This window comes from Notamacropus eugenii, chromosome 6, assembly GCF_028372415.1.
Source record: "Notamacropus eugenii isolate mMacEug1 chromosome 6, mMacEug1.pri_v2, whole genome shotgun sequence".
NCBI lineage: Eukaryota > Metazoa > Chordata > Mammalia > Diprotodontia > Macropodidae > Notamacropus > Notamacropus eugenii.
In genome coordinates, this window is record NC_092877.1 from 145342098 (window position 1) to 145355447 (window position 13350).

Below are 13350 nucleotides of genomic sequence, written 5' to 3' on the forward strand. Positions count from 1 at the left end.
GCTGAGCCTGGAGCTCTGAGCTAGAGATGACCCAGAAGGCTCTAAGCCCTTGCAGTGAGGCGATGGGTCTCTGAAATAGAACCCAGGTTCCTTCTAATGAGGCAGTTAAACTAGATGGTCTGAGGTCTTTGGCAGCTCTCAATCTGTCATCCTGTGAACTCTGAGGAGGAGTTCATTAGCTTTCTACCTAATCCTCCTGCTCCAGGTGTCTAGCCTTACAGTCTTCAAGGGATCATGAGGTGACTAGAACATGCTTAGGGACTGGTCTCCATGTGGTAACGCCTTTGTTATCATTTTCAGTACTTTAGGACTGCATATACACATACATATTATATATGCATGTGTTGTATAATAATACACATATATTCCTCTCTCTGTATACATACAAATAATGTATAAATATGTTTTCTCTTGTTTCTATACACATATGCATATGTATTGTTTAACACACATATATTCCCCCCTCTGTATGCTGTGATATTTTAAAAGTTTGAGAGACATAGTTTCTAGTTAACTTAATCATTTTATTAATAAGGCTAGCAGGTTATTAATAACAGAAGTCAGTGGCACTCTAGAATGCCAAAAACCCCTCCTGGCAGTAGGCTCAGAGTTCATCTGCCCTTCGAAGGGTGAGTGTTCTTGAAAGTGGTAATCAGCTCTGATTGGTTAACAATTAATGAGAGAATGAATATTACAATGAGAGGTGGCGTATATTTCAATGAGAGTCTTGAGGTAAGTGACTTTGATCACTCAAGGCTTGGTCTAAGAATCTTATCTATTTACATATCAGGTAAGAAAAGGGAGAATCCGCATTTTCCCAGATCTGTCTAAAGAAATAGAATGAGAAGGAATCCATCCATTAGCCTAAACTTAGGATTTCTGGGTAAGTCTTTGAGAAAGATTTCCTGCACTGGTTGGTTTCTGGATGAGGAAATAGTAAAGGGGAAAAGCCTTCATCATAATTCAATAATTAGTTATTAATACAAGGGAGAAATAATAATTTCTCTCAAAACATACATATAATATTTAAATACACAAACATGTTATGTGTATATATACACGTATGTATTGTATAACACACATTCCCCCATATGCACACATAATATATAACTATATAAAACACATGTGTTGAGGTACACAGGGCATCCTGTGTTGTTGGGGTACACGGGGTATCCTGTGTTGTTTGGGTACACCAGAATGATGAGGAATAGATGTGTGGTTTCCAGTGACTTGAATGAAGTAGCTCAGACTGTCTCTAAGTTAAAGGCATTTATTGGGGCGAAGCTCCCTGTGGGAGGCAGAGCACTGAGCCACGTTGTGTGTCTGGTCTGTATATAGTTTAACAAGACTGGGCGAGGGGGGAAGTTTAAGAAAATGGCAGAGGGCACCAGAGAAGGGACGGGGACTGTTGCTCAGGAACGTCAGGTAATTGGGGGTTGCTTTGTAAGAGCTCACAGATAAGTCCATGGTGGGGGGCTTCAGTGTATCGTCTTCTTGATCACTTTTCTGTCTGGTCACATCCTCCATCTTACCTTACATCTCACATCCTGCTTGCTCCATCTGCCTCGAGTGCCCCTTTCTATCTCATCATGTGTATTATATGTATATGTGAATATTCATATACACATACATAGTAATTGTGTAACATTTATTTCTGTATGTATGTATGTGTACATGTATAATATAGACTGTGTAAAATGTACATGTATATGTGCATATTTATATGTACTTATGTATGTGTGATACACACTTCTCCCTCCCTGCACACACACACACATACACACACGTATGCACGCACACATGCACATATGTATGTCAGCACCCTCTTTGTGACTTTTAGGATTCTGTAGTTGTCCTGGGCACTGACAGGTTGACTAACTTGCCTATGCTCATGTGAAAGTGTCAAAGGCAGGACTTGACCTGAAAGCCAGATCTCTCTCTACTCACTGCACCACACTACCTCTTTAAGGATAATTGGTTTCATTGGATGGTTGGTTCTTAGACCACGAAACTCTTCAATGCTTTTGAAGGGGCCCTGTGAGACTCTCTATAGACCTTTGTAGCTCTCCTGGTGATGAGTCTCCCTAGAGGCTCAGTCTTCTGCAGGAGACATTATCACTTTCTCAAAACTTTTCTCATTGGCAGGTTCAACCAGTTTTTGTGCGTTATTAGCATGACTTTTGAAGACTCAGTCACCCCAATTCCCTTGAGTAATATTTTAGTGGAGAATTGTTTTTCTAGGGAGAGAGAATCCAGTGGCAGTTTTTTTGGTTATGATTTTTCTAATGTTTTTAAGTTTTGGGTTATGGATTATTTCATTTCTCCTCAAAACTTTACCCAGGGCATGTTGTCTGATTTGTAGAGGGTCAAAAATAATGAATCAAGGAGATATTTCAAATGTCAACACATCATAGTCCCAGTGAGATTTTCCTTTTAGCGCATCCTTTACCTACCACATCTCCTCCTTCTGATTTCCCAGCTCTCTTCTCTCCACCTAATTACTTTCTTAATTGTTTCTTCTCAAATCTTTTCCAATTTGATCAAAGGCAAAAAGGAATAAATACAGATGTGGACAGCAGCCGAGGCAGCCGAGAACCTTTGAGACTGCTAAGTAGGTTGCTATTTACCAGAGAGCTGAACTGATGCATACGCCAACAGATTCCCTGGAAATCTGGTGTTGGGCTAGCATTTGGAGTCCCAAATTAATTTTTCACCAGCAAATATTTGTCCACAGAAATTTAAACCATTCTTAATGAGTTGACACATAAGGGGGCAGTATGGTACTATTTGCAAATACCTTCTGTTGAAATAATATTTTATATTTATTTGGGTATGATAGATTTTGTGCAAAAACATATAGGCTCTGTTCAATTAAAAGTTTTCCGAGGCGCCAGTTGTTACCTTCGTTATCTGCTGTCTGGAAACAATAGTCCTTCCTTGTTCATTACTGGGCAGCTTTCTTGATTGGCTTGCATAAATTTGTTCTAGTGCAAGAACCTCTCCATTCAGGGCCTTGAATTCGGAGTTCTGCATTTATGACAAGTTAGCCAGCTTCTGCTGCCACCTGAGGCATGTTCACTCTCGAGGAAATGCAGTATCTGTTGTGTGGTCGTTTTAAATATGTGATTATCCAGTGTTTTCCATTGAAGACTGAAGTCTTTTCAAGGCTGTTCTTTGCAAAACTCTGTGGGTCAGAAGGTTTCCCAGCCCTGGTTTCTGGGAGCCATTGATGTTTCATTATCAATCATCTGTGTCTTCTCTTGAGAATACAGCTTTGCTTTTTTCTCCAAAGAATTGCCAGCAAAGAAACACCATGTTTTAATTAATGTTGCTATGCTGAGGAAGGAATGAAATTAGAGATAAATCATGGTGCTAAAATTGTAGAGTTCATAAACATGAGGGAAAATGCTCAAGGAGGAATTTGCTTGATTCTTCTGTGAGTCTTAAATGGATAAATTTTTTTTGGGGGGGAAGGTGCCGTATGGGATGCGAACTGGGCTTGTGAGTTCATTGGCAGTTAAGGAACTTCTGGTGAGGAAAGTCCTAGTGTAGACTGGCACCATCTCTGCAATTTTATAATATTAGAGAATTATCTGGGGCACTGTGAGGTTCTATGTAGCCTGTATGAATTGCAGCTAGTGACCTAATTGGATGGCAGGTGTTCTGTACATTACTGTCTGCTCTCCCTCAAGTGGATTAATGAAGTGTGCAAAATTTAAAATAATGTCTAATACAAATGAAGATGTACTTTAAGTGGGGAAACGTCCTAAAAACAGGCTCATTCAAAATGTGACTAATTTTGAGGAGTAATCCTATAGCTAAAGTCAAGATGGAGGTTCTAATATGGTTGGTTGCTGCCCTTGAAGAGGATCAAAATGACATTGCCTTATAAAGTGAAATTTCAGTGTGTCTGACTGTGGCTGATCAGACCAATACAAGCTCGGAATGCTCTACCACAGGTTGGGCACACATAGTCCCTGTGAAAATTTGGGGTGGATATTCCAGATTTGTACATCCTGCGTGTTCTTTGTGCTGTCATAATTCTGCTTTGCTCAAAGAGCACAGCACCTTTTATTATGTGGGCACGCCATGCTGAGCGGTCCTGTGCCAGTGTCTCCCATGTTGTACAGTCAAATCCAAAGTTCTTGAGAGAGACCTTGAGAGGTTCTAATATATAGTAAGTAAAACGTTGGCATATTGGTGTGTGTAAGTGTAAGGAGTGTTGCACGGGGCAGTTCTGCAATTAACTTTATGATAGAATATAAGCTCTTTGGAAGCAGGAATGCTTTTATTCCTTGTATTTCAATCCATGGTACCTGGCACATAGAAGGTCCTAATATGTGCTTACTGATGGAGCAAGCATCCTTTTACCATAAAGAGAATAGACATACTTGCAGAGTATGGCAATCTCCTAATTGATTGCCAGTTGACTGGTGCCCCTAAAATTGGTTGACTAGGGCTCTCAGTAGGATGGATTTTTTTGTGTGAGAACTCAGCCCTTTGCAATGGCCTGTAAAAATGAACTTTCTAAACTGCTCTCTCCCTCTTCACCTTTTCCCTGTCCAGAGCAAGCAGTAGAATGCATCAGCCTCCTCTGTTAGCTTTCTTTTATAAACAGACACAGAGAGATTCTTCCTCTGACCAGAGGCCTTCTTTCTAATAGTCTACTTAGTCAGTTATCTTATGGGCAGCTCCAAAGAACTTGTCCTTTTAACAAAGAACCAGCAGTCGTGTCCATATTTCATAATGGAGAGAAGTGTAATAGTCAAATTGATTGGTAGTACTCCCCTAATCAACCTGTACAACTGGATTATTCAATTTCTTTTTGGAAAAGGGAAATGGGAGTGACCCATAGATAGCAGAAATATTGTACATATTTGCATTTGGGGTTAATTTCTTTGAAGAACAGTTAATGTACATGTATTGTTTTTGTTTGTTTAATTTTAATTGATTAGGATTTTGATTTTTGTTTCCTTCTTTAAGTAAGACCCAAGGCAAATTCCCAAAACTTGAAGAAATGGATTGTTGGCTCTGCCTCCCCTTGAATGAAATCCAGAACAAATGTTGTTTGATGATGACTTATAGTTGAATTACATACAGGTTTGGGGTAAATAATTAGTGTCTTTTATGTTTTTGATCATAGATTTTCAGGACCACGCCCGATGCCACCCTCCCTGAACCAGTTGCTATGTCAGCATCTCCTCCAAATGCTCCACCAAGGCAATCGAAGAGACAGGGGCAGCGTAATAAAAGACCTGTAGCTGTATACAATCTTTGTCTTGAGCTGGAAGACGGTAAGATGTTCATCACATTACTTGATAGCATTGCAGATTGTATGGTCATCATGACCATCTCAAGTAATTTTCCTTGTATTTTCATTTCTTTCTCCCCCTATCCTACCCTTGTTATATTTAGAAAGCCACTTTAATTGAAAGGATTGGGGAAAATTAGGGGCATCTTATCTCCTTCTTTTCGTCCTCTCCTTTTCTCTTCTTTCCTAACTTCTTTCCTTCCTTCCTAACTTCCTTCCTTTCTAACTTCCTTCTTTCCTTTCTTTTCTTCAGCTATCATTTAGATTTTTTTTTGGAAGATAGGCATGTGATGTCCATTGAGATTACACAACCAAGAAATAAATGGAGAAAGAAGTAGAATGAACAACCTGATTTTTCACTTGGAGCTAGAAGGGACCTGATCTTAGAAATCATATAGTTCATCTTATTTTGCAAATAAGGAAACAGGCACAGAGAAAGTGATTTACCCAGGGACTCCCAATACTCAGTGGTAGAGACAGCTAGAATTCAAGCAGATCTCTATTAGGAAGCCTAATGCTTCATTTCAGGATTCAGGTCATTGTTACCTTTATATGGATGAAGGGAGCTGACCACCCTTATTTGAATACTTTGGGTATTTGATTTCATCAGTGTGGGAGCTCCTTCCATGTGTTCTGCCTGCATCTCCTTATCTTCTCATAAATCTCTCATGGAGAATCCATCCAACCCATAGGAAAACAGTGCTACTATTGTATCTTATTTGCATTAAGCATAACTGAGTAGAGCATTATTGTTCTGGTCTGTTCCGAAGACAGAAGAAGCAGAATCACAGAACTGGAGAGTTAGAAGTGACCTCTTTGACCATCTAGTCTAACTCATACCTTCAAGGTTATCTTTCCAGTAATATATGTCCGATAAATATTCAGAGGTATCTACTGTGACCTCATTGTGAAAGACTCAATGGGTTGCCCCAATGACCTTCTTTGGTTGTCCCTCCCTCTTGCCTCCTTGGATATCTCTAATTAAGCCATGTGGTCTTTCTTTGACTTCTTTTACAAAGCATAGACCCAGGATGAACTCCTTACTGCCATGGGCTGAAGTTCATTGTATCTGACTGTCAGAACTCTGTGGTCAGTGGGGTGTTGCATGCATAGTACCTTATACCTCTTATTCATTTCCAGAAAGGGCTGTGATGGTTTTGTCTGCAGGGCTGTTTTTAGGAGCCCTCTGATGTGTTTTTCTTAGATGGGTAATTAGTCTTCAGTTTCACTGATGTTCTACTTCCTACCTTTTGAATGCTATTTTTCATATTTGCAAGACTCTGAGCTCATGTGACTATGAAAATATTTGATTGCCGTCCATGGGTAGGAAGGGCTGAGGATGAAAACCAGTGTGTTATTATTGGACTTCACAGTAAGGCGCTATTTAATCACCTGTCTCCATTTTACTGAAGATGCAAAGCTCACCACCCCTGCAGCAAACACAAGTTACAAAAGCCTTCAGTATTACTGAATGAGACAGCTGACTCTGTGGCATGTCTTCAAGAGAACTCAACACATCTTCTTTACTTTAGCATCCTGGGGAGATGAGATGTTGTGTTTCAACAGTTAACTTAAGCAAAGATAAATAGAATTTTTTAAAGGGTGTGAGCATTGCTGCAAAGTCTTGATTTTTCAGAAGACTTATACTTACCGTTGTTTATTACTGGATCCATAGTCTAACCAACGTGTGAATTTCCCTCAGTGGATGCTTATCCCAATCCCGATCCATGCCTTCTTGTCCTATGTAACTTTGTTGTTAGATGGGTTTTCCATAGATGGTAAGCCTAGAAGGTTGAAAGCTTTTAAAAGTTAAATTTTTTTTCAAAGAGATAGCATTGGTGGTTGTTATTTAGTTTTAGTCAAGTCTGTCTCTTCATGGCCTCATTTGGGATTTTCTTGGCAGATATAATGGAGTGGCTTGCCATTTTCTTCTTCAGCTCATTTTGTAGATGGGGAAACTGAGGCAAGCAGGATTAAATGATTTGTGCAGGGTCACACAGCTCGTTAGTGTCTAAGGCTGGATTTGAACTCTGATCTTCCTGATTCCAGCATTGAAAATTTGAACTACTTGGTTTTCTTCAATTTTTATTTCCATCCAACACTGGTAAACGTTTTAAAAAAATATTAGCTTTTGAGGGAAAGAGTAGTTTGAATTTACATTTGTGGGGGGTGGGGAAATTTAAGAATCTGAAGTTGGACCGTAGGAGGACTCCAAAGGAATGACAATCTGTAAGTGATTCCGCCTTGAGTAGATATCTTTTTATGAAAGCCGCACCAAACAACAGAAACGTCGAGCAATAAAATGTTATCTGCTCTTAAAGCCATGTGTTTGAAGTATTTTGGAGAATATCGAGCAGGACCTAATCTGATACACACACACACACACACACACACACACACACACATGTATGTGTACCGATGTGCAGATTGACAGATATTGGAAGAAATGGTCCAGCGGCGTGAAGCCAATGCCATCTGGCAGAGCGGGCCAATGTCTTCGTTGCTGAAGCGGTCCGAGCGTTTCCTGTGGCAACATTTCAGATCTGCGTCCAACCACAAATATTCCAATTTTCAGGTGATATCACTTTTCTAACAATAAGGTCATTTTGTTTCAAAGAAAGAAAACTGTTGCCAAATATTTATCTGCTTGAATCTCTCTTGGCATTTTTATTATTTAGCTGGTGTTTGTTCCCTTTTTTTCTTTTGCTTTGCTAAGATCATTTTATTGACTCTTCTTGACAAGCAGTATTAGGAGAGGAGTCATTTGCCAGACGAAGAAATTGAGGCCAGACGGGCACAGTAACTTGCAGCATTATTGCTAGAGCCAGCCTAGCCTGGGATCTCTTTTTCCATTGTTTTGGCAATGGAGTCATCTCTCTCTTTGACATGAAAGGATGCTAACATAAAGTAGTGAATTACATTATGAAATGAAGAGAAATCACTTTCAAACTCTTTCATTTTAGATCACGTAGGCTATCTGTGTATTTACTGTGCCAGAGTTGGTTTGGAGTCATTCAGTAGGACAGTTGATAATCTTGAAATCCTTGATGAGTGTTTGTACTGTCAGTTGTCTTTGATGCCTCTTAATTACAAGAATTACTTATCAAGCGGCTACATGTTATGCTCAGATACGTTTATGGTTCTGTGGCCTAAGTATGAGGGTTGAAGATTGAAATTCTTTTGTAGACCTTTTTTAGGTTTTCTTTGTTCATATCTTTCTGAAATTATTTCTTCCTAAAAGATGCCTCCAGTGTGCTGGAGACCTTCTTTTATTGTGTTTTCTTCTTTTACCTCAGACACTTTTTAGTGACCCCAGGCAGGTCACTTCACCCTTTTTGCCTCAGTTTCCTCATCTGTAAAATGAGCTGGAGAAGGAAGTGGCAAACCACTCCAGTATAGTATCATCTCAGACTATTTTGAGATCCTAGCTTTTGATTAGAAATCCCTTTTTATTTTTTAGACTATCTATAGGACATCTTCTATGACACCAGCCCATGTTAGAATAACGTATATTTACTTGTTTGTGTCCTTGATTGAGGTCTGTATTCAGTGACTGATTAAATAAAATTCTCTGCAGTCAAAAAGGCCCTTGAGGACAGGGATGGTTTTGGCCTTTGCTTGTATTTCCAGCACTTAGTACAGTGCCTAACATGTAGTAGGCACTTAAATTCTTGTTGACTCGATTGTCAGATTTACATACATAGGAGATGCTTTGAGGAGAAGCATATGCCAAGCCAGACTGTTTTTAGGAAATCAATAAGCAGTAGGTATAATACGGTCATAATTAGGTTGTCTGTACGTCTAAGTCGGTTATGTGACTGTGATACGTTGTTTGCCATAGAAAAACTGGTTTCAATTTTTTCACCCAGGTACATAGACCATGCTCAGGTTTTATGAAGGTAAGAAAAGAAGTATTTAGTTCAGTTGTCACTAATGTTTCCTTAAGTCACTTAAAACAATTCTGCAAAGATATCTTCTGTCGTTTCCCCCATTCTTTTGGAGGCCTGTCTCTGAGAAGTTTTGTAAATCGGCTCCCGAGAACCTTTAAACATGGCTTTTTGTGATGTTTGCCTACCATTGTCATTAACTCCAAAGGGCAAGGTCACCAGAAGTGTTCTAACAAGCGCTGTTTTTTATTGGCTTTCTGCTTGTACAGTGTGAACCAATTCCACCACCCCCTTTATCTTCAGCCACCATCTGGTCACTTAGCTACAACCTTTGGTTTCATTTGTAATGATCATGTTAATATAGTTCACTTCTGGGCAGAGATGTCAGCTTCTTGGTTGTTGGAAAAAGATCATCTGCGTTAAAAGGGTCATGGTTGTTTGTGGATGATTTCAAAACCATGGGATCTATTTTTTTTTTTTGCCTTTGTGCAGTTTACTGTAGTGGGATGGAAAGGGATAAGAGAAGACCAAGAGTCTTTTTGTGCTTTTATCTATTTTGCATTATCACAGCCCCCAAATTCTTTACATGGTGGCCAATTTGGTAGTGACCCTCTCTCTTCCTAGTTTGGTTGTGGAACAGCAGAGACATAGTTTGTCTTTGCGGGAGGGAGGAGGCAGTCCTGTATTTGAAGCCATTGTAACCTGGCAAACTCTTATAACAAGGATTGTGTTCCATCTGAACGGTTTTCAGGAACCCCGAGTTGTCTTCACACCACAATGAAATATTGGAATGGGACTTTTATGGAAGGGTAAATGATAAATCATTAAGAGAAGAAAAAAATACGTAAATGAAAATGTCCTCTATTCCCCTCATTATCATTAGGAAGAGATATTAAAAGACCAGTTAGGGGGACAAAAGTATCAAGTGGAGATTTGAAATTTCATCAAGATTTGTTGAGGGAGAGATTAAAAAAAAACTAGCTGAAGCTATCACTTAGCATGACAAAAAACCGGGCTTAGTAGCAGTGAGTCATCAGAGTAGTTAAAAATCTATTTTTGTCAACTGAGCCTTAAATATATATTCTAATAGCCTAATTGTCTACTAATCTAATCAACCCAAAAGTTTCCAACAGCTGTTTTACTATATATGTTTTTAGTTGTTGGTTTTGTTTTTTTTTTTTGGTATTTGGGGCTGGGGAAAATCATTTATTTTATGTTTACTAATTTGGGTTAATTAGCCAATGTGTTATAACTATTTTTATTAGATTGTGTCCATTGTGTACATGAGTATGAAAGACATTTATGCTGGAATACCATCTCTTACTGAAAATAGTCCAAGTTGAGGATTGGGGAGCCTTCTTCAAGGCTTAGATGTGTGAAATCCAAGAAATATATCACAAATATGTTTATAAATAAAATAGTAGTTATATATCCTTCTGTGCTCTGAGGACAAATATGGGGTGACATTTAAAAAATTTGGTATTTATTAAGTGATCTGCTTGTGGAATATATTTCTGTCTTGAAAAGCATGCAAGTGTGCAGAATCTAGTGACAATAGGCCATATTAAAAAGCAACTAGAGTTTCATCTTGGACTGAAAAAAGCTAAAGGATCAGTAGGAAATTTTTGGAGTCAGCTCTTTAACTGTTCACCAGCCAAGGCGAGTAGAAGAGCATGAGCACTACTCTGTGACTTGCAAGTCCCAAAACTGAAATTTTTTATTCTTTTTAAAAATGAAATGTTAGTGTCAATTACTAATACAAACACGTATACTTGCTTAATGACTATATTTAATTTACTTGATTTCAATACATAAATTATCATAACACTTTAAAAAAAAATTATCATAACTTCTCTCTCTCTAAGTCCCCAATTAGATTTTCTGTCCATTCTCTTTCCCCTTTCCTCCTAAAAGTCGTTAGTATATGTTACATTCTTGGGGGTTTTTCCCATAAAGATCTTCTCCGATCTTTTTCTTCCTCCTATTTGTCCATCTTAATTCCTACATAGTGTGCTATGACATTAACACACCCTAGTTAATCGTTCCCATATTGTTAGGCATTTAGATTGTTTCAAGCTTTTTTGTTTTGTTTCTACAGTTTGACTTACTGTCGTATTAGTGACTGTTCCAAACCTTTTCATCTCTCCTCACAAAAACTCAATATATCCCAAATTAAACTCATTGTATTTCTTCCTATCCCTTCTGAATTTCTCTATTACTGATGGTTACTCAGACTTGCAACCAAGACATCATCTTCAATTCCTTCCTTCCCTGTGCCCTCATATTTAATATTTTGCCCAGTTCTCTCAATTTCACCTTTTCTGCATCTCCTATACACGTTTCTCTAGTTATAGGCAGCTGGGTGGCAAGGTTGCTGGGCCTGGAGTCGGAAGGACCTAAGTCAAAATCCTGCCTCATTTATTTTGTGACTTTGGACAAATTGACTAACCTCTGTTTGCCTCAGTTTCTTCAACTGTAAAGATGGATATACTAATAGCAGGGTAGTTGTCAGGATTAGATGAAATAATATTTGCAAAGTACTTAGCACAGTGCCTGGCGCATGGTAAGTATTATATAAATACTGTTGCTGCTGCTGCTGCTGCTACTCAGACCACCGAGTAAAGGAACTCCTCATCTTATTCCTGGACTACTACAATAGCTTTCTTATTGGTTTCCCTGCTCCAAGCCATCTCCCACTTAGCTGCCAAGTTGATCCTCCTAAAAACCAGGTCCTCCTTGGTAACCTCCAGTAGCTCCCTATTATCTCCAGCATCAGACAGAAAATCTGGCTTTTGAAGTCCTTCACTCTGGTGCCTTGCTAGTCAGTTAAGTCAGTTAACATTTATTAAGGACCTACTGTGTGTTATCCACTGTGATAAGGAAATAAATACCAAAGGAGAAAGACAATCTCCATCCTCAAAGTATTTACATTCAAATGTAGGAAGATAGCATACTAAAGAAAGGAGGAAGTGTGGTGCAGCCACCCCAACATGGCAGACATGATGGAGCAGTCAGTCAGAGAAGCCTTAAAGTAGTGCATGCAAGTGAGATACCCTGGCTGATCTCTCTCCTTAAGTAGAGTTCATGTGCCCATCCCCCAGTCAAGAAAGGTAGAGAGTAGTGATGAGGTGGCATACCAAGGCTGATGCATTCTTCTTCTACTTTACTCCTTTCCATAGGGGCAACTAGGTGGTGCAGTAGATAGAGCAGCAGTGCAGGAGTCAGGAGGACCTGAGTTCAAATCTCACCTCAGACACTTGACACTCACTAGCTGTGTGACCTTGGGCAAGTCACTTAACCCCACTTGCCTCATCCTGGGTCATCTCCAGTCATCCTGATGAAGATCTGGTCACTGGATTCAGATGGCTCTGGAGGAGAAGTGAGGCTGGTAACCTGCACAGCCCTCTCTCATTCCAAACAAAGTCAAATACAAGTCATGTCGTTATTTCTTTGATGGCATACTCTTCTTCGGCTATAAAGGACGAACGCACACACATACTCCTTTCCATATATTCTGGCTTTTTTGCTATTCCTATCAAACAATGTTCCATCTCTTGACTTCCTGTCTTTTAACTGGCTGTCCCTGTGTCTAGAAAGCTCTCCCTCCTTGTCTCCACTTCCTGGCTTCCATGGCTTCCTTCAAAACTCAGCTGAAATCCTACCTTCCATAAGAAGCGTTTCCCATAGCCCTTTCCTGCCTTCTCTCTGAGATTGCCTCCAGTTTGCATAGTATATTTACGTGCATGTACTTGGTGTTGGGTCTCTGCCATCAGAACGTAAGCCCCAGCACATACCCTAGTTCTTGGCCCATGGTAAGCACTTAACAAATGCTTGTTGCTTTACTTGCAATTATACTTCACTTGCAATTATGTACAATGCACTGGGGAAAGACATTTTCCTTCGCTATTGTTTCTGAAAACATTGACAGATCATATTTCTAATAATAGAAAAAGTCAAAGGGTATAATCACTTTTATTGGTCTTATTTGTGTAGCCACATTGTCTCCAGAATCTAGAATTTATGACACCAGCACCGAATACATACACCTATTTTTCTCCAATCTTTCAGTCAAATTCCACTGATATTATTTTTTGTCAATTTGATGGATTTGAGATGCTATATTAAAGTTATCTTTATTTTCATCTCTTTGAT

General features: G+C 39.2%; 1 protein-coding gene across 3 annotated transcripts in view; it reads left to right on the forward strand.

Annotated features, from left to right (window-relative positions):
• The window catches only part of ARHGAP10 (Rho GTPase activating protein 10), a 364988-nt gene that overhangs the window by 286764 nt on the left and 64874 nt on the right, over nucleotides 1–13350 (forward strand). For all 3 annotated transcript variants that reach the window (XM_072621216.1, XM_072621217.1, XM_072621218.1), the window contains one exon: nucleotides 5144–5294. In XM_072621216.1, coding sequence (XP_072477317.1) covers nucleotides 5144–5294 — 151 coding nt within the window. The remainder of the gene's footprint in view (nucleotides 1–5143; nucleotides 5295–13350) is intronic.